We start from the raw sequence: 25236 nt of genomic DNA, 5'->3' as shown, positions 1-25236 counted from the left end.
ATGTCCGATAATGTCCTTAAAACAACCTTAAACGTTCTTTTTTTAAAATATGCTACTCACCGGGTCGTCAGCACTGTTCAATGACGTTCCAAAAAAAGTTTCGTAAAGAAAAAACATTCCTGTAGTGTTTTATTTAGCATTTTGTAAATCCCATTGAGTTCTGTAGGAATAGTCAATATTCCGCTGCCACCGGAAACGGAAATGGGGCCTGTTTACACAGTTGTAGTCTTTTCGCTTCACTCTGTGTACTCCGACGTCGAGGTGCTAACGTCTCTGTTAAACACTTTAAAAAACTCTGAAAATGGAATACGAAAGGTGGATTCTTGATTCTCGACGTCGGAGTACACAGAGTGAAGCGAAAAGACTTCAACTGTGTAAACAGGCCCCATTTCCGTTTCCGGTGGCAGCGGAATATTGACTATGCCAACAGAACTCAATGGGATTTACAAAATGCTAAATAAAACACTACAGGAACGTTTTTTCTTTACGAAACTTTTTTTGGAACGTCATTGAACAGCGCTGACGACCCAGTGAGTAGCATATTTTAAAAAAAGAACGTTTAAGGTTGTTTTAAGGACATTATCGGACATGCTCTATGCAAGCCATTCTAAAGCAGCCAGGGGGTGATTCTAAATGAGCCAAAAAGCAAAGACAGGACCAATTGTCAAAATTTTGGTGTCGATCATTTGATTTCATCCTGGACACTACAGAAAAGGGGCTAAAAGTGTTAAAAACCGGAATTCTCCTTTAATGAATCAAGCAACATATTCCCGTTATATAGCAGATGGGGAATGGCATTGGATATTCTATGGTCCCCATCTATCAACCCTAGTGTTTAGTCCAGCTGTTCTCCAACATTTCAGACTGATATTTTTTTATACATATAAAGTAATTCCATTCATTTTGACCTTTTATTATTTAAATATGCATATGGCAGTTTAATGCTATATTTAATTAAATTATGTCACAGAAAAAAAAGAAGTAACATCTACTTATTTCAAGGAGCATTTTTTATTTTTTTGACACTCATATTGATGCTTTTAATATATATTTATATATATTTTGGCTCTCCAGTTCATCAGGTATCACATCATAATGATTGTGAAAATAATCTCATGACCCTGTCTTGATGTGTCCTGCCTGACTTTGGGAATCCCTGCCTTATTCTGTCACAGCAATCCATGATGATCCCGCAATGTCATTGACTTGGACTCAACTTTATTCATCCCTTAGGATTACTCCTTCAGGGAAATTCTGGTTCCAGTAGCTTATGTAGCATACAAAGATTTAAAGCAAGATGCCATGAAAGATAAAAATACAAGAGCCAATATAAAAAGAGTGTATATAGTACAAAAAAGCATAAAAAAGAATACATTTGTAATTTCCTGGAATGTTTCCCTTAGATATAAAAAGTCTGCACATAGGAAGCTATGGGTATAGAAACTTGGGTCTTTCCATCTTTAAAGAAAAATCATCTGTCTTTGTGTTTACAGAACAAAATGAAGGCTTAAGAGGCAAGAAATTAGCAAACATTTTGAAGCAAAACAAGTTTAAAAGTGTGACTTTCCTGTATAGCAAAACGGTAGACAAGATAAAGCTTGGAGGTGTTGATTTCCATCACGGAAGCGTGCACTTTCTTTCCAGGTGGGTAATTAAGTGGAAGATTGGTTTATTTTGATCCCAATGGGGGAAGTCAGGTCTACTAATGCAGAATTGTGGAGAATAAAAAGTCGCTAATACTGAAGAAAATGTCAATCAGGACGCGACTGTTACAGAACGAGGTTCAAGGTTTAGTTTCCTCTGAAACATCAGAGATCAATCATTAGACTTAGACCACCTTTAGTGTCATTTTTGTATACACAGAGCTGTGCAAAATGAAATGTAATTTTGAACAGCTCTCATGACATCCCGTTTCTTAAAGTGCAGCAGTGATCAGAGGTAAACAGTGTGAGGAAAAAACATGATGCAAAAAATGCATTAATATGGTCAGTTTGATGGAGTCTGAGACACGATTTAGAGTTTTCTCAACAGTTCATCAGTGTGATGGCGGTGGGGAAGAAGCTGCTGCAGAACCTGCTGGTCCTGCATTGAATGCTGTGAAGCCTCTTCCCAGAGGGCAGCAGGGAGAACAGTCCATGGTGGGGGGCTGAGGGGTCATTGATGATGTCACGGGCTCAGGACACGCAGCGCTGGGATGAAATGTCTTTAATGGAGGGAAGAGGAGCCCCCATGATCCTCTCTGCTGTTCTCACCTTCTTCCAGTCTGAGGCGCTGCAGCCTCCACTCCACACAGTGAGACAGCTGCTCAGAACGCTCTCTATGGTGCTTCTGGAGTAGGTGGGGAGGATGGGTGTCGGCAGGTGGGCTCTCCTCATCCTCTGCAGGAAGTCCAAGCATTTCTGGGCCCTTTGGACCAGTGAGGTGGTGTTTCCAGCCCAGGTGAGGGTGTCTGTGATGAATGTGGTGCTGCTGACCACCTCTACAGCTGAGCTGTTGATGAGCAGTGGAGCGTGGTTAGGACGGTTCTTCCTGAAGTCCACCATGATCTCCTTGGTCTTCTCCACCTTCAGGATCAGGCTGTTATCTCTGCTCCACCAGCTGCTCCACCTCCTCTCTGTAGTCCAGGTCGTTGTCGTCTCTGATGAGGCCCACCACCGTGGTGTCGTCTGCAAACTTCACCGTGTGATTGGTGGTGAACCTGGGGACGCAGTCATGTGTCATCAGGGTGAACAGCAGGGGGCTCAGGACGCAGCCCTGAGGGGAGGGGCTTAGACTGATGACATCAGAGGTGTTCTGTCCGACATATACTGACTGTTTAAAACACTGGCCTTTGTAGTTCTTCTTAGACAGCTCAGTGTAAGCCTAAAATCTCTAAATGGTTTTGAAAATCGATTACCTCAAAGTTTTTGAGTAAACATACTTTTTTACACTATTTACATGATAATGTAAACATCATGATGCCATTTAGCATTCATTTTCTTCATGACTGCTGTTGAGGGTTAGAAAATGAGTTGATCTCCATCCTGAGAACCTTTCAATGACTCTGAACTGCTGGAGAACGGCTACCCATCAGCTCTCCACACAGCTCAGCTTCAGTAAAACAGCGTTTCACCAAAATGTTCCAGTAAAACTGGTTAGACAACTGTTGGTCCAGTTATGTTGGCTTGCTTCTACTGATACTTAGTAAATCAAAATGAAGATTTTCATAAATATACAAAGAAAATGGTTCCTGAAATGAGAAAACAAGAACCAGCAAATGCTTTAAAAGCTAAAGGGAAACTGTAACCTTCTGCGAGGCTTAAACCCCACTATCGGCTCAAACCTCCACTATCGGGTGTCCATAATTACGCTGCATCATTTCCATTTTCTTATGGCATACTGACTCACTCCGTGGAAACTGCTTTCCTTGGTAATTGTTCATCTCCATCATCTCATCCTAAATGTGCAGAGAAAACAGGGGATGGAGAGCCGCATCACTACCTGCTTCTATTCACAGATTTGCATGAAAATTGGAGGTAAATTTATGGAAAATCTAAAACCTGAATGTGGTTCACCATAGAAACAATTCAGCCTCTCCTTCCAGGAGTCACTCTGTAACTGGGGCTTATTTATCTGGAAGGAAACAGGTTTTACCCTCGAATCTCTGTCTGTAGGACAAGCCTAGACCTGGGCTGTTTCTCAATCTGTGCACTTGTGCATTTTCATATCCTCTTTAAAAACATCATCAGTCTCAGCCCTACTACTGTTCCAGTCCCCGGATGTGGTTCTGGCCCCTCCCTCTTTACCCAGCATGCATCAGAGCAGACTTGTCCGTTCTCTAGACTGACAGCTGTCCCAGCATGCACTGCGGCAACAGCAGCTTCCAGGTTAGCGCTCACACAGCTCAGAGTATTAAGTTAAAAGTTCTATTTTCTTTTGCTATTGTTCAATAAAAGTAAGTTTTAAGATAATTTAAGGTGAGAACATTATACTTTAAGCTTCACTATATGGCCCATTTACTGAATTAGTATGTAATTGAAAAAAGTTCTGACCAACAGAGCTCCGAGGCTAACCACAACCCAGGCTAATGTTAGCCCGTCTATAGCAGCCAGGGCTAACGTTAGCCCATCTGCGGTGGCCATGGCTAACAGTCCTCTCTCTGCATAGCCGTGTGTGAAGTACCTCTGGATATGATGGAGGTTTGATTGGTTTATTTGGCAAATGTTAATTTGATTTGTGTTTATCTGACTGGGTTAATCATTATTACCCCACTAAATGAAAATAGTTTATTATCTAGAGACTATTAAAGGAAAAGTCCGCTCATATTCAGAATTCAAACTTCTGAAAATACTTTAACTATAAAATGATTCCATCCTGTTCAATAAATGATCAGTGTTTTTAATTCAGAGTAATTTTCATGTGAATGTGCTTTACTGGAGGCGTCCATGTTTGTCAAAGAACACTACTGCCACCTACTGGTTAGTGACGTCACGGTGCGGTATCGGCTGTTGATCAAGTCCCAGTGCTGTATCTGGTGTTTGTCACAACGCGCTATTATCCAAGTCATCTTGAAAACATTCTTCTTCCAAATGTTGGCTACATATTACGGGTTTTTTCTCTGGCCAGAAGTTCGATGGCAAATCCTCCCTCTTCAAGTTGGCGATCCAACGACCAACCCGTCCGTGGAGGATCAGGAATCAGAAAGGTGGAATAACTCTTTTTCTTTCACTTTTCCCCGATGTATTCCAGCATCCAGCTGCCATGCACGTGGGCATAGTCAGTTTCACTATAGCTCTGGTGAATTTCAATGGTGAAGTCCTCTGGAAATCTTCAATAATTGTTGTTGATTGCCGATGTGTCTAGTAGTTCCCATTGATTTAGCTTGTAAAGCGGAGAGAATGGCGCTAGGCTGACCGCACCGTGACGTCACTGCTGGAAGATTGCAGGAGGGAGGGGTTAATATATTTGGGCAAAAATGGCCGCTCCCAGACTCCGTAATCACAACGAAAATGTATGTTTTTATTTTTTTACTGATTAACCCCATATATATATATATATCAGATCACAGCAAACATATTAGTTTTAGGACTAAATAATTATCCATTGATTATTTCTTGCTGACCGGACTTTTCCTTTAATAACAGGAGATTAAAAGCAGCTCCAGACTAGCTTCGAATGTGGTAATGTGATCAGTACGCTTCTGTTCCAATTGACCCACATTTATTCTACGTGCTCCCATTCTCCCTGAGTCCAGACGTTCCTGGGTTTTTGTCTTGAACATACTTGTCAAGAACACTCCTCGCTTAAACGTGTAGCGAAGAGTGAGTTTATGGTCAATGTTGGAAATGGTGGAAACTGGATCAAAAGATCAAAGCAAAACTGCAACGGAACACGATAGACGTGCATAGAACGAACTATTGCTCAAGATCAACAATCTGAATGTTTTGGTCTAGTCTTGTTGGATTGACCAATCAGGGATCTGTTCATGACAGAGGTAGAAGGAGATAATGTTTTTTTTTTTTTAAACTTGCTGGTGCGTGATCCGTACCCCAACACATTACTGCACGTCCAGATCCCGAGTCCAGGACAGACAGACAGTCCCACTGGAAGCAATCATAATCCAGCCCCAGCTACTGTCTCTGCAACAGCTTCTTCCCCACCCGCCATCAGACTGATGAACTGTTGAGAAAACTCTAAATCATGCCTCAGACTCTGCATCACAGTGATAATACCAAACTAAAATACTGCATATCTGCACTATATATATTAATGCTCTGAACTTCCATATCAATGCGGTTTTTTGCAGTATGTGTTTTTTGTCTCTCACACTGTTTATATCTGATCTCTGCTTCACTTTATGGAATGGAAATGTTCATTTACTGTCTAAAAAGCTGCAGTACACACAATGCCACTTTGTATGTTTTGTACTCTGTCTATACAAATTTACAATAAAAGTTGTCTAAGTTTCAGTCTTATTTGGCCGCATTTACAACAATTAAAGTGACAAGATCACAGATCAGTGTTTTATGTAAAACATCCTTTAGAAACTGTAAAAAATAGTATGTGTACGAGCAAAAAAATAATAAAACCTTCCAGATTTTTTTCCAATTTAGAAGGATGGAAATTCTGATGTTGTTAGACATGAATGGCTACATTATGCTTAACCCCTTAACTGCCTTGTTAACTGCCATAAAACTAGTGGTAAATGTTAAACAGTCCCGTTTTGGTCGGACATACATTAAACAAACCTCATGGCTTTGTGCTGATTGGTGGTTTTATTGGGGCTCTGTAGCACCAATGATTGGCAGCTGTGAAAAGGTCAGAGCTCCTTAAATGTAGCTGGAGGCAGGGAGGCTGCCACATCCAGTTACCGATGGAGCCGGAGATAAGCTGGTTCCAGAAAGTTCCTGCCTGTCGCTGCCAAACGGGGATATATCCATGGATGTTTCTTTAGGGTTTCAGACTGATCTGCACCATTGATGCATTGCTGCTACTTGGCCATGTATTGTGAAAATGTAAAAAGTCTGCATTATTGGCCACAACCTGTTGGTGTGTTAGTTAGATCCACCATGTAGTGACTCAAACCGTTAATATGAAGAGAATCATTTTTTCTGTGATTTTCTACTGTTTTAATTCCTGCTGCTGGAGATTATCAACCAAAATCAGACCAGATGTTTTTAACTGAGGGTTATTTTCTCTGTACTATAGTGGTGGCCCAGCAGACAGTTTGATCTGTAGGTCAAACAGGGAAATATGATTTGAAAATGTTTCAGCAATGTTTGAACCTAGTGAGTAACACAAAGTGAGGGAAAGTGAAGTCTGCACAGATTGGCATGAAGCTCATAAATCTAGACTGTGGTGGGGTGGAATCTGTGGGATCTGCAGTGGGTCCATGCTGGAGGTAATCTGCCGCCTTCTGAATATGCCAGGAAATTAGCCTCTGTAGGCCAATCTCTACAGGAAATCTAGAAAAGAAATGTTCCTCTAAAACATAAATCTTTTTTAAGTTCAAGTAAGTATTAACCAGGGACATAAAGTACTAATCAACATAGAAATAATCTATTGTTGATTAGGCTAAAATTTGTTCCATCCAATGAATGAATAACCTCTGCTTAGAAAGATTAGCTTTTACAGTTGTAGTGTTACAGTGCTCCACTAGAGGGCAATGCTGTTCACTCTTAAGCAGATCTCCCTTAAAGGTACACTATGCAACCGGTGTTGATTTTCCAGCGAGGCTCCCCCCAGAGGGCGAAAGTAAAAGTGCACTGTCGTAAATATGCTCAGCTGTTCTCCTGGTTTCTCCTTCAAGCCAGGCGCGGTTGTTTTGAGCTTAGCAGACAGGCGAACGCAACGAATGACTAATGCTGCGTTCACACCGAAGCTGGCGCGACAGAAGCAGCGAGTTTACATGCAAAGTCAATGGTTGACGCGCGTCAAGGCGCAGCAAAGGAGCAGCAGGCCCAGCGCGTCTGAGCAGCTGAAGCAGGGAGAGAGACACAGCGCTGATGATCAGAGGCTATGATCTCTCTCCTCTTAAACAGTTTATTGACGCCTAAATTAACTTAAAATGCAGAAATCTGCCGGCAGAATATGCAGTTTGGATTATTTAGATGAAAAACACCTACCAGCTGCCGCGGTGAACCGCGAGGACGTGACCTGGCCAGAGGCTGCTGATGAAGGGGTTCCTTCTGTCGGCGCACCGCTGGTATGTGGGGGTCTGAGCGGCTCCGACAGAAAAAATATTGAAGGCAGGATAATAATCTGAATGAACTGACGGCACTGATTACGTTTTCAGGTGTATTTTCTCATTTAAACACGTATTAAAACTACTTTATTCCAAATGATCACAGCAAATATAGCTGCAAGGCAGAGAAAGGATAGTGAAGCTCCGCCCAACGCGCGTCAGACACACTTTTGCACCGCACAGCCAGAGCGTCAGAACTAACTGGTTCAAGCAGCAAAAATTAAGCAGCAGACACGATTTTGCTGCTTTTGCTGCGTGAACGTAGCATAACTGCACAAGGATCGCCACTGTGCTAGCAACGAGAATGCTTTTAACTGGGGGGTGTAGCAGTTCTCGGCCGTAAAGCAAGACTGACTCTCACGAGACTTCTGAGCCTGTGGGTGCGGGTCGGTGCTCCTGCAATTGCAAGTGCAGTATTTCCCCCATAGACCACCAGGGCGGCCGAGAATACCTTTGTTCAACCTGAAATGACTCATTTAATCATCCAAAACGTTATGGAACACATTAATTAACTGAAAAATGTTGTATAGTGTGCCTTTAACCTGACTCCGCCAGATGGATTTGCTCCGCATATCCATCTGGAAACCTTCCGTTAAAGTAATTTTGGGAAGGGGCGAAAATACTGGTTAGCTGATTGGCCTATGTTGGTGATGGACGTTCCAAATAAACCAATCAGATCAACGATGCATATGACGTAACAGAGCGATGACGTAGAGGAGCCAATTGATAGATCAAACTTGCCGAAACCAGTCGGGAGAAGAGCAAAAACATCTTTTCCTCTGAGAAAGCCTCCAGAGCAGTGTTTTGCTCTTCTTTCAGTGAAGAAATACTCTGTAATTCCGATAAAACTTGCTCGATAGCCACGCTAACGCTAGTTTCATCGGCTGAAGCCGCCATGTTCTTTAGACTGAACTGTCGCGCTTCTCGTTGCGTCACACCTCAACCCACCTCAAAGCCAACGCTGATTGGACGTTCGTTTGGTGAACGGCTCCAAATTTTCTTTAACGGAGAGTCTCCAGACTGATTAGCGAGTGAAACCTTGAAAGCTCACGAGATCAGGATGGTCTCACGAGGCTAGACCTCCCTGGTATTTACAAGAAAAGTAATGTCAGAGTGCAGCTTGTTACAGCAGAATAGTGAATGGATCCAGAGTCTGGTTCAGAGCCATCCAGATATACAATAATTCCCTTTGTTTGGAGAAAATGAATAAAGGGTTTCAGACATAAGAAATATGTAATAACTGTCAAGCATAGTGGCGGGAGCATAATGCTGGGGGGATTTCTTGATACTACTGATGTATTTTGCTAGTTAAATGAACAACAATGAAGGATTAGTTTCTTCCGGGGCCCGGGTTTTTCTCCATGGAGTTAGCAAGTTCTCCCTGTGCAGGCATGGGTTCTCTCCGGGTACTCCGGCTGCTGGCAATTGGGACTGGCCCCACCGCTAAGTGGGAGAAGATTGATGCATGGATGGATGGATGGATGGATGGATGGATGGATGGATGGATGGATGGATGGATGAATGGATGGATGAATGGAGTAGTTTCTTCATCTTTGGCTAAAATAAGACATTGGCTGTGCCTAAATGTCCACTTTAACCCCTAAATCTCTCCATCGCTACGTAGAGCGGGGACTATATACTGCACTTTTTAGTGAACTAAGTTAGCTTACTAAGTGGAAAGATGATCACTACGTTTTGCTTCACGTTGGTAGTGTGACTCCGCCTCCCCACATGGTGCTACCATCATCATTATTTGTTGCCGCTGTTGCTACCCATCAGCAGGCCATAATGCTTTGTGAGAAGAGCTCTCGCAAAGAATTCGGGGATATATCTGCTCATCTAGTGACCATGGATGGTCACTACTTTTCAAGGTGCATTGTGGGAAATTTCACAGTCCACTACTTTTTATCCACTAGAAATTTGGACACATTTAAAATGGCGTAACCACGATATAGTGATTACGGCGGACACACAGGCACGAATAATGATGATGATGATGATGATGATGAGGTGATGATGATAAGGATGATGATGATGATGATGATGATTGCAGTTTGATGCTTTGGCCAATAATACCAACACAATCAAGAGGCTTTAAAAGGGTTAAAATAATCCGTGTTTTCTACTTCTACGAGTGTGAGCTTCCAGCCTGTGCCCTACAGCGCCCCCTAGAGGTTACCAGAATATTAGCTACAGAAGGGGACAAGCCACACGTGTTATAAAATGCAGTCAGTAACATAGATGCGTGTTGGATGAACCAAGCTAAAGATATAAGAACCATCTGGATGGTTGTGTTGTTGGTCAGAGGGTCCGGTTCCACCGCTTCTATCAGCTTTGGCCTCACTTTAGCTCAGCCCCCATCAGTGTGTCTATAAATGGCTTTGGATTTGATCAGAACAGGTCATTCATCGTCCTGAGGAGGAGAACCTAAAACCCCTTTGGAAAAGTTACAAACTGTTTTTTAAGGTTGGGTCTGCACCATGAAAACAAGCAGATGATCGTGAGGTTTCCCTTTAATAAACTGGTTTTAATGGGATTGAATGTAGATACTAGACCCCATCTAGATTTAGTTAAGTTTAAAGCTTTGAATCAAATGATCAAAGTTCTCTGTGGTGTCATTTAGATATTGCAGATTAAATCACTAATAATGTTCATACGGAGTCAATGTGAAGTAGTAGCCATTCAAAATTTCCCCACTTTACTTGATGGGTCCTGGGCTGGTCCTTGGCTGGTCCTTGGATGGTCCTTGGCTGGTCCTTGATTGGTCCTTGGCTGGTCCTTGGACGGTCCTTGATTGGTCCTTGGCTGGTCCTTGGACGGTCCTTGGCTGAAACCCTACAATTCCTTTTTAAACTTCAATCTTTGTACTAAAATATTATTTCTGTCATGATTTGTGGACATTGGGATCTAAAGTAAAGCGCCATCTCCTGGTCTGACCCTGTAAGTCAGTGAAAGGGTGGAGTCGGAGTAAATGATTTTTATACAATTATTATGAAAATCGAACAGCAGACGTTTATTTTGCAGATCAATTAATCTGTCGATAATTTTTACTTTGAATCAAGTAATAATCAGATAGCCAAAGGTTCCTTTTTATGAAATTAAACTAGGTTAAACTAAAACTTTTCCAATTTAGGAGTTCTTAAAAGAGCATGTTGAAAGACGATAATGTTTTAATTATCTAAAAAGCAAAATATATACATATTTTTTACAATTTTGGTAGCATTTCTGCTCAAAGTGGGTTGCTCTGTATCTATGCTTCTTTTTCTATGTCTGCTTCCGTCTCCTTGAACCCCAGTGGGCCTCAGCAAATGACCGCTCACACTGAGCCTGGTTCTGCTGGAGGTTTCTTCCTGTTCAAAGGGAGTTTTTCCTCTCCACTGTCGCTACAAGCATGCTTAGTGTGAGGGATTGCTGTAGAGTCAATTAGTTGATGCAATCAGCTGGTTTTCCTTAGATAGAAAACTTTGAATCAATCTGACTGGATGATCTGGTTGAACTGTAAAGTGCCTTCAGATGACATGTTGTGAATTGGCGCTATAGAAATAAACTGAATTGAAATTGAGTTGAATTTAATTTAAACTTGAAAACAAAGGCCAGTCTATTTTATTATTTTTTTTACGTTTTTGGACGCACTATAACCTGGATGACTGAGAATCTTCACCAGCATGTCGGTTCAGCCTTGATTAGCTGGTGCCTGTATGCAGGAATTAGCATGACAGATAGGTGGTCTGATGACCCGAGGTGGGGGCGGGGCTCTGCTTTGAATGCATCTTTGATGTTAGAGTAAACCAGGTCTAAAGTGTTTTCACCTCGAGTTGCAAAAAGTCCACATGTTGGTAGAAATGATAAGTCCCCTGCAACCACACAGCTGGATAAAGCAGGACTTTCCTTTCCTGGGAGAACCATTAGTTAAAAGTTAAAAACAACAGAACACTCCTAGCAGGCCAAATGCCTGTAACTTTATACAAATGAAATGATGACATTTACATTTATCTAAGAAAAGACCCGTTTTAGAGTCTCTATACTCGATTACTAAATTAGCTGATGAGTATTTCCATAATCTATTAATTATGATGAATTCTGATCAATTGTTTTAGCCCTAGTCGCATATATTCGTAACCAGTTGCTTCCACATAAAAGCAGCAGATTTAAAGGAGCCAAGCTGTTCTTATTTTCATCCCAGCAAAGCTTGAACTGTGCAAAAAAAAAAAGCTCTCAATCGGAGTCTGTCTGCTGTGCTGGAAAGTGTCCAAGCTTTAAGTGTGCGACATGGACGCTGTGTTTCCTTCACAGTGCCAGCAGAAATGGCCGAATGTTCTGGGACCATGTGAGGCTGGCAGGAGACGCCGCTGCCTCTGGTCAGAGAGCGGCTCCGAGGCAAACTGAGCGGTTTGAGCCGAGCGTCGGCTAAAGGAGCCGTGGTGCAGGGTCAGGATGCAGTGCTGCACAAAGGCTGTTTGTTCAACCTCCAATGTTTTATGTGTGTGCTTAGTCTTTCATCAGCACACTCAGTATTCAATTTACATACTGTCTACTGATCCGGCACTGAATGTTAAGCTGTTTATGCTCCCTCAGCCACTTTATTCTGACACTGAGGTGTGTGTGGAGGTGTGTGCGTACGGCTGTGTCTTAGAAAGATTGCTTCGCCCCCTCTGCCCCCTCCCCTGTGGTTGTGCAGTATTGTGTTCTGGTAATAATGATGGGTTCTGTGCTTCCCAGTCTCCCTCCCAGCAGGACAAGCACATAAAAGGGTCCTTCTCATGGCAGCGGCGTGTGTGCAGCGTCTCTGTGTTGTTATTTTGCTGCTGCATGTGTGTGCGAGTGGAAGAACATCATTTTCGGTGGTGCATGCTGATTGTGCTTCATGCTGTGCGTGTGTCCAACCCATCAAGGTTCACACTGGTCCTCCGCTTTTCTCTTTCTGCTTCCATTTCTTTTGATCTCTCTGGTTTCTCTCTTTCTCCATCGTCTGCCCATTTCTAGATTTCTGTCTCTGGAATTTTCTGTCCTAAAAGGTTGAATTCCTAGAAGGGAGGCTCCTCTTTTTAGCCCATTGCTGATCCCCTGTAGAAAACTAGCTAAAACTCTGGATTTTATATGTTACTTTTCATGATTCTGGACTATTTGGTTCCATTTAAATTTTCTTATTGAGTTTTCAGTTTTCTGTGTTTTCTATGTCCATTTCTATTTCCATTTAGTGTCATCTAAGGTATTTTCTAGTTATATTTAAGCACGGTTATATTTATGAGTATATATATATTCTTTGCTTCCGCCTTGTGTCAGGCTCCTTCCCCTAGCTCCCTTCTAGATCCTTCTTTTCACACCTGCTCCATATTAGTTGATTACTCCATGCATTGTTCAGTTTGGCATTTATAATGCTCCAATGCAGTAACTGTTTGCTGGATATCCCTTTATTCATTAGGTTTATTCCTCCCTGTTGTCTCCTATTTTTTTTTTTTTTGGTTCCTGAGTTTCTTGTTAATCGGTTCTGGATTTCCCGACCTGCGTGAAGGAAGTGATCTATGTTAAGAAAGAAAAACCAACCGTCAGATTTCAGCTTTCAAAAACCTACAATACTTCCCACTATCAACCCAAACCATTTATAGGGGAACAGAAGACCTCGCCTATTCAGCCAGGCCAACAATTCCCTTTAACGACCCCCTTTCAGAGACATAGACAGGTATGGGGCATTGTAGGCTAACAAAGAAGCCAAACGACCCCCTTTTCAAAGGGATGGACCCGTTCATCCGTTTCTATTTGCATGTTTTCTCAACTAAAACCAGGCTTTGTTGGGCTGCTGGATAAAGCCTTGAACTAAACGCTATTCCTGACATTTTGAATTGAAAAAAGCTTCCTGGATGGAAGAGAAACGTCTTCAAACTTGGAGACAAAGTCCAGTGGATTGTTTTTTTTTTTACTTTTTAGGAATTTCCAGAACCGTTGGTGTGTGATTGCTTTTAATAAATCTACTGCTTTATTTGAAGTATTTTTCCCAGCTTGCTTCAATCATCAGACACATTAGAGATGGAGTTTCTTGTGCAGGAAGAAGGTTTTAGGTCCAGCTGTCCTGCTTTCTTCATCTCCTCCCTGATTCCTGTTTGACCCTCTTTGATCATCTCCTCCTCATTGTTTGCAGCTTTGCTGTTTGTGGTCCTCAGGCTTTTCTGTGTCCAGTACACCATGTGTCCCGTGATGAAGAGCGTGTGGCGTGTACAAAAGGGCATGCCCACATCAGGGATCGGAGATACAGCGAGAAGCCGAGGGAAGAGAAGATGGAGAGATGAGTTATGGTGTTTTGCTTTGAAAACAGAGAGACAGGCGGAAAGGTAAAGCTGCAGGGAGCCTGGGTTCTAGAGGTCCATGACTTTATGATCCGATAAAGAAGAGGAGTCAGGCAGGGTGGATTGGATGGCGGCATGTGTCAGGGCTGATTGGGCCTGAAGGGTCACTTCAAGATTAGAAAGAAGCATTAAGACGATGGTTTGGAGGCGGTGTCACTAACAAGACACACAGGAGGTGGAGCTGGACATGTTCCCGTCAAGACTAATCAAATTAGCCAGCATTGGATTTATGAGTGGGACGGCCTGGGCTGACAGTGGTAGAGGGACAAGGTTGGGCTTCCTCTGACTTGGACAAACTGGACAATGGTACGTCCATGTGGAGCTGCCAGGAAGGAGGGACATACAGAGGGGGAGGAGATGGTCAGCTCTGAGGTCTACTCAGCATTCCTAACAAATGTTGGAATGACTAAGCTTTTTCTGCACCATGACTCTGGAGGTTGCCACCATTAGTCCTAAAACCTGAACTTTTTAAATCAAAGCTAAAGGTTTTTACCTCAGGAAGGACTTTGAGACTTTTTTACTGTTTCCTTGGACTTTTTGTTGTTCACTTTGGTTATGTAGAGATGTTGGAGATCGGCCTGTTTTTCAGTGTATTCCTGTTTCTCTTACTGTGACTAACTGGATATGCTCTCTTCATCTGCTGGAGGTTTCTTCCTGTTCAAAGGGAGTTTTTCCTCTCCAATGTCGCTACAAGCATTCTTAGTGTGAGGGATTGCTGGACATCAGTGTTAATTTCGTCACCGTTCTTTAAATGTAATCTTTTCTTAGTCACAATGAAAAAAATCTTTAGTCTTTTTAGTCATTGTTGTCATTTTAGTCAATGCTGTAAATAATAGAACTTCTCCACAGACTGCTTTTTTTAAACATATACATCACATTATACAGAATAAAAATTCTTCACACACTGCTTCTCTTTTTCTCTATTTTATTTATATAACACGGTGCAGAATAGAACTTTACACACTGATTCTTTAACACGGCGCCTGTCCCACAACGCGTAATCTTCTATGAAGCTCAAGAAACACTTATATTAACAATTACAAATGAAAAATTTGCAAATTATAGACAATTACATTTCTTAATGTCCATTCGTCCATGGCTCGTAAACTTCTGTCTTAGTCTCGTGATGAAAATCTTATTTCAAAATTTATTTTTTTCGGCATATTTTTATTTTCTAGAAACAATTATTGTTCGTTTTCTTCTTGTCATCGTCACGGGAAAAAGGGGCGTTGACGAAATATTTTCGTCATCGTCATGGTTGAAGAATTTGACACTGCCAAAGAGTCAATGAGTTGATGCAATCAGCTGGTTTTCCTTAGATAGAAAACCTTGAATCAATCTGAATGGATGATCTGGTGAACTGGAAAGTGACCTGAGATGACATGATGGGAATTAGAGCTATAGAAATAAACTGAATTGAATTAAGTTAAGTGTATATGATGACAGTTGAATGGTTAGTTGGTTAATTGTTGATTGATAGGTTGGTTATTTTATTAGTTGGTTGGTTGGTTTACTGATTGATTGATTGGGTGGTTAATTGATTTGTTAGTTGGTTGTTGGTTGTTGGTTGGTTTAGTGGTTGTTGATTCATTAATGGGTTGGTTTATCAATTGATTGCTTGATTAATTGTTGGTCATTCAGTTGGTTGGTTGGTTTACTGATGAATCGTTTAATTGATTTGTTGGTTGTTAAACAGATTGGTTGGTTTCTGGTGTGGTTGGCTGGTTGGTTTATTGCTTTCATAATATGTTGGATGGTTGTTTCCTTTTTGAGTGGTTGATTTTTGACTTTTAATTGATTGTTTTTTTTCCTTGATTGGCTGGTTAATGGATTTGTTGATTATTTAACTGAATGAATGGTTAGTTAATTAATTGTTTGGTTGTTAGTTACTTCAGTGATTAGTTGATTGATTTACAGGTTTGGCATTATATATTTTTTTATTCATGATTAACATTTTGTTCATACTCGAGTTGAAGTTCTTTGCTAATGTTTGATTTTCAGTTAAATCACCTTCTGGGTAAATTGGATGGTACAAACCAAATTGGCACTGCTGACCTTTGAGAGAGGAGGATCCTAGAGGGGAAATAATCAGCTGATTGGCTCCATCTTCAGTAAGCCTGCTGGCTGTGGACATCTGCTACAGGCCAAAACAAACACACTGATTATTGACATGTTGGGTTAAACATGCTTCATTTAGACACATCCACTGACAAATTCAAATTTTTGAACACTCGCCATTTAACTGGATGTTTAAACAAAATTATAAAATATAGAACAACCAATGAAAACATTTAAACCATAAATTTTTCTTTCAATCAGAAGTACATAACTACAAGGATAATTAACTTTATTTCTTTTTTCCTTAAGAATGTTTGTTTTCAGTCCATTTGTATGAATATGAGGTGGAATCTCACTGGCTGCCATTATGGCTGCAAGCATTTTACAGACGCAAATTCATCTTGTTTTCTGTTTTTGTGTCGTCACCGATCAGGATAAGTAGTAACAGGAAGTCTTTAAACATCAAAGTTCTTCCAGGTTTTTCATGCGTTCTATTCCATCCATCCAGTCAGCTCTGACCAGCTTTCACTGCTGATGAAAAACATCCTCTCAGCATGATGCATCCACCTCCATGGATTAGCAGGGTGAAAAACAGGTGGTTATTCTCACCGTGTAGTTTTACAGGTCAGTTGAAAAAGTGTCTGAGACTGAGTAGAGCCGTTTTTCCACTTCTTTGTAAAAAATAATCTGGTCTGTTCCTGTTTGGCTGTGACTCCATCCTGGAGAGAAATATCAGCTGTGCTGCTGCCATCAACACCTTTGTTTCTAGATGTTGGAGCTTGGCCTGTTTTCCAGTGTGGTCCTGTTTCTCTGACTGTGACTAACTGGATGTGCTCTCTTCATCCTCTGACATGGGAGCTGGCTCGGAGCTCGTCTGCCTGGCTGTGTGTTTCCTGGACGGGGCCGCCTGTGGAGCTGGTTGAAAGTTGCTGTTTGTATCTATGCTTCTTTTTCTATGTCTGCTTCTGTCTTCTTGAACCCCAGTGGGCCTCAGCAGATGGCCGCTCACACTGAGCCTGGTTCTGCTGGAGGTTTCTTCCTGTTAAAAGGGAGTTTTTCCTCTCCACTGTCACTACAAGCATGCTTAGTGTGAGGGATTGCTGAAGAGTCGATGAGTCGATGCAATCAGCTGGTTTTCCTTAGAAAGAAAACTTTGAATCAATCTGACTGGATGATCTTGTGAACTGGAAAGAGACCTGTAATGACATGTGTTGAGAATTAGAGCTATGGAAAAAAACTGAATATTGTTGAATTAAATTGATTACATGAGGACCTTCAGAGCTGCTCTTGCTTTCTTGTTGTCTTCTCTGATTAAAGATCTTTAGGTCAGGTGGACGGCCATGTCCTGGTTAGGGATGCACGATATAATCGGCCCCCTATGGGTATCAGCCTTAAAACTGAATATTGGACATCGGCCCCCCCACCGATATTTAATCCGATATTTGATCAGCTTCTGAGTTTCTAAAGTCTAAAAAAAAAATACTACTTCTTCTTCTTCCTCAAAAACTTCTTTTTTACAGACTTAAAAACTTCTAAAGATGAGGGAAAAAATGTTGATGCATTAAAATATCACAATATCTTCATATTGCCATTTAAAAACACCATATCAATCTCTTTTATTAATGAAATATTGCTATATGTCATTGTTATGCTACGAAATCCCCCGAAAGTTCACGAAATTTTGCCATATTTTTATATGTTGATATATTGACGCGGTATCGATCTATTTTACTAACAAAATCTCACAAGAATTTGCAAAATATCACGAGAGTTCGTAAAAGAACGATGAAATTTCACCAGATTTTGAAAGTAAAATGAAGCTCTAGCGGAAGTTCAATTGAAGAAGCTCTGGCTTACCTCCATCCAATCAGAAGCTGATCCGTCTCTGACGCGAGCCAATCAGCTTCGAACTACTCCACCACGAAGCCCAATCAGCGTCCTGCTTTCACTTTATAAGCACCTTCAAATCCCCGTCTCAGCCCGCTATCCAGCAAACGCAATGTCAGATTTTATTCAGACAACAATTCACCCACCTCCATCCCCTCCTTCGCCATCGTAGCTGAGTCGTCTTCCATGACATGACTTCTACCCCAACCTCATCAGAGAGTATTAATCCCAGTCGTCACCATCCCTCGTCTCATTGCAATTGGTCCGGCAGAAGACCACCATGTTGAGCCCGGTTCTGCCAGAGGTTTCTTCCCAAAGGGGAGTTTTTCCTCTCCACTGTCGCTTCATGCTTGCTCATCATGGACAGTTCATGGTACCTGCATCACCAGCAAGACCTCTACATCCTGAGTGAAGCCCCGGTGTCAGCTCCCGTTGTCTCTGGTCCCACAATACAGCTCAAGCAGATCACCTCGTTAACCAGCTCGAACTAAACCACCACCAGTTTCAGGCCGGGGGGAACATCCCTATTCTCATTCATCTACTCATGCATGTTAAAGCATAATTCAGCATGAATGTTCCTGCCGAGGCCTGAGCGCCAAAGACTATACTATCTTATCAATAAATTCTTCTAATTATCTTTTCTCTCTGTGTGAGTTTTTCAGATTGAAATAGATTGATACCGCGTTTTTAAAAATCAATTTGATATCAGCATATGAAAATATTTTTGAGTATATTATTTTTCAAAGTGTCAGAATTGGATAACAAAACTACTATTTTCAATGACTACTTATTTTTGTCCAGCTTTAACATCGGTATCGATATTGGTTATCGGCTACAAGAGTTTTAAAATATCGGCATATCGGACAAAATCCCAATATCGTCCATCCCTAGTCCTGGTAGGTTGGCAGCTTTTCAGACTGAAGGCTGAACAGTTTTCTGTTGGATGTGAGATCAGAAGCCAGAACTGGCTCCTCTCCAGGCCTTTATGATCCTCTATGTTTTCTGATACTTTCTAACAAACCATTGAGGTTTAAACCAGAACACTGAAAAAACATGGATTCAATCCCACACAGGAGTCCTCTGTTTACTTATTAGGTGAAATATTTTTTTTAATTATCTGAAAGAATGTGCTTCATACCAATGACCAAAAACAGGGCTTTATTAATTAAGAAGTGTGGAACTTGCCTTCTTCCTCTGAATTTCATAGGTTTGTGATTTTGATCATTTCACTTTTCTTATGTATGTTTTGTTTACATTTATTCCTCTCTCTATGATTTTTATCTTTTTCTCCCAGGTGTGATCCTTTCCACGGCACAAATAATCCCCTTCCCTCCTCCTGTGCCCAACTGTCTTGAAGCCCACCGAGTGTGCGTCACCGACCCACAGTGTCAGGCTCTTTACCGAGGCATAGAGCTGTGCTCGGCAGATGCTGCAGTCTCACCGCTGGGGGAACAAGCGGCGTCCGAGTGCCTGGAGAGGCAGGATACCCTGGTGGCCAAAAACCCCTCACTGTTGGCTTGCAAGTGCCAGCGTGGCTTCCGGAAGGAGGAACGCTGCCTCCGTATCTACTGGAGGGTTCGTCTTCTTCCAGGTTAGTCAGGACCTATTCACAAACATTTTTAATGCACAGAAATGAGAAAACATCACTGATCCAGACACAGCTTTGTTTAAACGATAAAACATTCCCAAAGGTTTATATAGGAATGACTAACTCTAATTAATGCTTTTTAATGCTCCTTTAAAAGCTCTTAAATTATTTTAATGCCATCAACAAGCACCAATGACTCGCATTCATTATATATATATATATATATATATATATATATATATATATATTTTGCTAATATATTGCGATATAAAATGTCTGATGAAATTGTTTTTATAAATGTATTATTTTAAATGGCACAATAATCACATTTAATGAATTTTATTGCCAATTAAAGCCTTAATTAAAAAAGAGAACAATAATTTAATGACTTTAATGGCCTGTGGAAACCCTGTTCACTCAAACCGATCAAACAAACATTGGAAACATGTTTTGTTGTTAAACTTGCTGTATAAATAAAGTGCATTGTATTGAGCGCTGACATATCCAATCCAGCAGAGCACTAATGCGTTAATCCAGTCTAATCTTGTAGCAAATCTTTTATGCCTTGTGAAAGGTGTAAAAATGTGAAACTAAATCATTGGAATCCAACTAGTTCTACCAAATACTTCGTCTTTTTGGTGCAGAGTCTAAGATTGTCAATGCTCAGAACAGGGGACCCAGTATTCAAGGCAGACAGATGGTCAGATAATTCAAAAGTGTTTATTTAAAAAACGGTGGATCTGCAGTAATATTCCAAAAAACTTAAAAAAAAGCAATCCAATAGACTTTGTTTCCAAGTTTGAAGACGTTTCTCTTCCATCCAGGAAGCTTTTTCAATTCAAAATATCAGAAATAGCGTTTAGTTCCAGGTTTTATCCAGTAGCCCAACTAAGCCTTGTTTTAGTTTAGAAGACATGCTAATTGAAAAAACAAACGAACGGGTCCACTCCTTTGGAATGGAGGTCGTTTGGCTTCTTTGTTAGCCTGCAATGCCCCATACCTGTCTATGTCTCTGAAGGAGGGGTCGTTAAAGGGAATTGTTGGCCTGGCTGAACAGGTGAGGTCTTCTGTTCCCCTATAAAGGGTTTGCGTTGATAGTGGGAAGTATTGTAGGTTTTTGAAAGCTGAAATCTGACGGTTGGTTTTTCTTTCTTAACATAGATCACTTCCTTCACGCAGGTCTGGAAATCCAGAACCAATTGACAAGTAACTCAGGAACCAAAACAAAAAAAATAGGACACACCAGGGAGGAATAAACCTAATGAACGGATGAGGAGAATCCGGCAAACAGTTACTACATTGGAGCATTTTAAATGCCAAACTGAACAATGCATGGAGTAATTAACTAATAGGGAGCAGGTGTGAAAAGAAGGATCTAGAAGGGAGCTAGGGGAAGGAGCCTGACACAAGGGGGAAACAGAGAATATATATATATATATATATATATATATATATATATATATATATATATATATATATATATATATATATATATATATATATATATATATATATATATATATATACTCATAAATGTAACCGTGCTTAAATATAACTAGAAAATACCTTAGATGACACTAAATGGAAATGAAACTTACATAGAAAACACAGAAAACTGAAAACTCAATAAGAAAATTTAAATGGAACCAAATAGTCCAGAATCATGAAAGGTAACATATAAAATCCAGAGTTTTTGCTAGTTTTCTGCAGGGGATCAGCAATGGGCTAAAAAGAGGGTGGGAGTTGCAATAATAGCAGGAAGGAATCAACTTAATCGCTGAATTTTAGCCTAGAATTAGCAGACCAGATTAGATTAAAGCAGAAAACCGTTTAAACTGGGTGTGATTTAAATGACACCCAGTTTAAAATGAACCAATATCAGCTGTTTTATTTTTCACCGTTTCCTCCAGTTCTATAAGCTTGTTCTGAAGCTCATTGTCATCATACACACCTGTTCACGTGGAGCTTCACAGCTTCAGCTATCAGGCTCCTCCGTCTGCACTCAGCATCCCACTCTGGCTTTGTACTTAAGTGTCGTCCAATGAAAAGCCTGAGCTGAGAAGCACACGGCGCCACGGAGCATATCTGAAGTGCTGGTGTATTGTGTGCATTAGTAAGTGAGCTAACACTAGCCAGCAGACTCCTCTTCCCCTGTGGCCTATTAGTCAGTGGAGCATTAGTGTAATTACACACTCTTCAGTCCCAGTGCTGCCAGGCCGCTCTGCCGTTTCATTACCATAAATATATAGCCGGGAATAGGATTTACATACATAAACACTTTACATGCCGTTGGATTCCTGATGGAGTTTCTTCTTTAAATTGTGTTTAAATAATCTTCAGGACAATACAGCTTATCCACCAGTCTGCCCAGGCTCTGCTAATGGGCTGTACAGTTGAAAAGACATTGGCAGGGAAATCATGAGCTAATAATTGCTCTGTGTGTTTTGCTTCTCAACTTTTTGGAAATTATTTTGGTGTAAGGACTTTAACAGATTTATATAACATAGAAAAGTCAATTTTTCCTTTCCCGTCACTGAGACACCTCTATGAGCCTCACCCCATGTAGTGCTTCACTGGAGCTTCCCTGTGGCTTTAATCTTATTCAGAAGTTATTTTATTATAACCAATCCTGATTTCTCATAAAAAACCCAGAATCAGAGATTTTCCTTCAACTGTTTCTTCCCGCTGAATTAATCATTTATGTTATACCTTGTGTGAATAAGAACAATATGAGAAAACATTGTTTTTAAAGAAAGACGTTATCTCAGCCAACATGATAAACTGGGACCAGTGTCTGAATGTGCAGTTAGCACAGTCAGAAGGGTGAGAATGAGTGTAAACTGTCCCTAGTTAATGCTGAGCCTCCTTACATGCATACCACTTACAAACGTAGGAGGGGGAACGGGGAACTGGGAACGGTTTTCGGCCCTGGTATTTTTCCATCTACACCGGGCCCACTTATAGACCCGTTGTCACAGAGTACCAGTCTGAGCCTTGGCAGCACATTTATATCCTGCCATTCAGCAAAGATACTGCTACATGGATGCACCTGTTAAGCCAGGCTTACACTTTGCGATTTATTTTTTATTTTTGCCCTTTTCAGGGCGATTCTCCAGTCTTGCGAGAATTTTCCGCTCAGCCCGACCTTTAGCCTGATAGTTCGTGGTTTAGTGTACAGGGGGCTAACGAGGGGCGACCAGTGTAAGCCCGGCTTAAATCAAACATGTTTTCTGCCGACCGTCGTGGACAAATCACTCAGTGCTCAAGCAAGGATTTTTCTTCTACTTCTTCCTCTAAGATGTAAACACAGCAGCATGGCGGGGGTGCAATGAGTGAAATGGAGTTCTTTCTGTGAAATTGACAGACTGTAGTAGCCATATTTGCTCAGCCATGTCTTCGTCCAAATACGTTATCGCCTTTTCTTTTCAGGGCTTTCAGCACAAAATTGCCCAAATTGCCAAGGCAGAGCGTTTCAATCTAGTGAGCTTTATGTTCCTGTTCTACTGGTTTTGTCATGATGGCTTTCTGATAAACCCATATGCAGAACACACCACGGAGTCAGGGGTAAAAGTTCAACAGTTTATTAAAGGCACACACACAGAGAAATATGAACTGGTTCTGGTACAGGTCCGGGACTGGAATCACTGATATCTGCAGAGATGGATAGTTTGATTAGCCAAGCAGTTTAGATGGCTTGTCGAGTGTGTTAATTTAGAATGTACCTTGGAGAGGTTCTGGCAGATCCTTTGAGGGGGGGGAACCGGTTGGGTCCAGAGACTGTAGATTCAGCAGGGAGCTCAGCAACAGCAGCGTCTAGCTTCTGACTCGTGAGTTTCTGACCTTGACTTGGTTTCCTAGCTCTTCCTTGAGAGCTGTAGGAGTCCAGACTGATATCTTATGGTTTGGCTTCCTTGGGCCAGCAGGCAGGTTTCCAGGCAAAGCTCATCCAGTGCTTCTGGGTTTCCTGTGAGCAAAGAAGACAAAGGCAGGTTAGAATCTAGTTTCTCTCTAGAGCCAACTAAGATTCTCTAAAAATGACAGAGGCTCAGGTTTGCTAACCAAACTTGGTCAACACTGCGGCGTTGAAGGAAGGTCTGGCTGCTGCTTATATAGGAAGGTCTCCTGATGGGCTGATGAGCTTCAGGTGTGCTGGAGGGCTCCAGCCCAGGAGACCCACAGCGCACCCTGCTGGAGACAGGTGGTGATTCTCCAGATCCCAACAGGTTTGGCTTCCAGATAGACGAGTCAGAGTAGCGCCATCTCACTGTGGAGCAACGATTGACATTCCACAGTTTACGCCCGGCTAAAGGCTGCACTTTAAAAAAAAATAATTGTCCAGGGAGCTGTTCTAAACAAAATTTCTTAAAGTAAAGTTAATAAGCTAAGTTAAAAAAGTATAAAAATTTGCCAATATCAACATCAATGCACTAAGATTATGATGTAACAGAGAAAATGTGTTTCTTTCTCTCTGAGTGTTTTTTTTTTATTAATTTCTTTTAAAACCAATATAGCTAATTTTCTTAATTTATCAAAGTAGCCATTTGGTGTTATTACATTGAAAATAATTGTTGCCATCAAAATATCCATGTTTTTAGAATGTTAAAAAGGTAATAAAGTCTTGTCCTGACTTCCAACAACACTGTTGGCTTGAAATGTTGATTTTCAAAGTATTTCAATGAGCGCTCTACTCTTTTATCATAGTCTGGAAGCTCGAATAAATAAAAGAGCACTTTGCTGTGAAATGTTCATCATTCCGATTATCTCCTATATCACCATTTTTTAGATTTACCTTTTACATCTACCCAAAAGTCCAACAAAACAGCAAGAATGTAAAATGAAAGGGTAAAATGTGTAGCTGCTAGCTTTGGGGGATTTACCATTAGGCAATACTACGCGTCTACCTAGGGCCCCAAGGTCCTGGGGGACCCATAAAACTCTGTTTACATGTATGGTTAATACAACTGTTACTTATTTATGCTCATTAAGTATGTGTTTGATGAAAATCCTTTGGCTAAAATGTCATCAGAACGCTGATAATATTAAGTGTGTCTCAGCCCCCCCCCCCTTCAGTGTCCGCCATATTGGATCAGTCCATTTGCTGCACATGTTCAGAAAGGTCCATACAGACAGCAGCAAACCATTTGAAAACAAACCATGCAAAGAGCAGTGTTGCTAACTTAGCGCTTTAGTCGCTATATTTAGCCACTTTTCAGACCCCTCTAGAACTTTGATTTCTAAAAAGCTCCTAGCGCCAAATCTAGAGACTTTTTTCTGCTACTGGAGACTTTGGAGACAACATCTAAAAGCAGCGAACTCTGCTCTCCAGAGCAAGTAGATTGGTAACCCCGCCTCCTGCTCTCCTCTATCTTGTCTGCTGTCATGATTCATGCAGCTATTATTTCATCCAAATGAAAAATGGAGAACAGAGAAGCAGATCATGGCTTGTCTACAGTGAAAAGAAGGACTGGGTTATTTACTTTGGCCTTTTTGGAAACACAGGAAGGAGCAATCAGCTAAGTGAGCTTAGTGCTTGGAAAAAATCTTTCATTCCTTTAGAGACAGCATGAAAAGTCAGCTGAGTACAAAACATAGAGAGGAAAACAAGAAGAAAAGGGACAAGAAGAGAGGGACACAACCTA

The 25236-nt window shown here is 41.2% G+C and overlaps 1 protein-coding gene across 1 annotated transcript in view; it reads left to right on the top strand.

Moving 5' to 3' along the window:
• The window catches only part of gfra3 (GDNF family receptor alpha 3), an 88644-nt gene that overhangs the window by 30547 nt on the left and 32861 nt on the right, over positions 1-25236 (top strand). The window contains exon 2 of the mRNA XM_038270463.1: positions 19304-19600. Coding sequence (XP_038126391.1) covers positions 19304-19600 — 297 coding nt within the window. The remainder of the gene's footprint in view (positions 1-19303; positions 19601-25236) is intronic.

The sequence above is a fragment of the Cyprinodon tularosa genome, unplaced genomic scaffold (assembly GCF_016077235.1).
Source record: "Cyprinodon tularosa strain WSP-4 unplaced genomic scaffold, ASM1607723v1 ctg760, whole genome shotgun sequence".
NCBI classification, from domain to species: Eukaryota; Metazoa; Chordata; class Actinopteri; order Cyprinodontiformes; family Cyprinodontidae; genus Cyprinodon; species Cyprinodon tularosa.
This window is presented reverse-complemented; position numbering and strand designations above follow the sequence as displayed.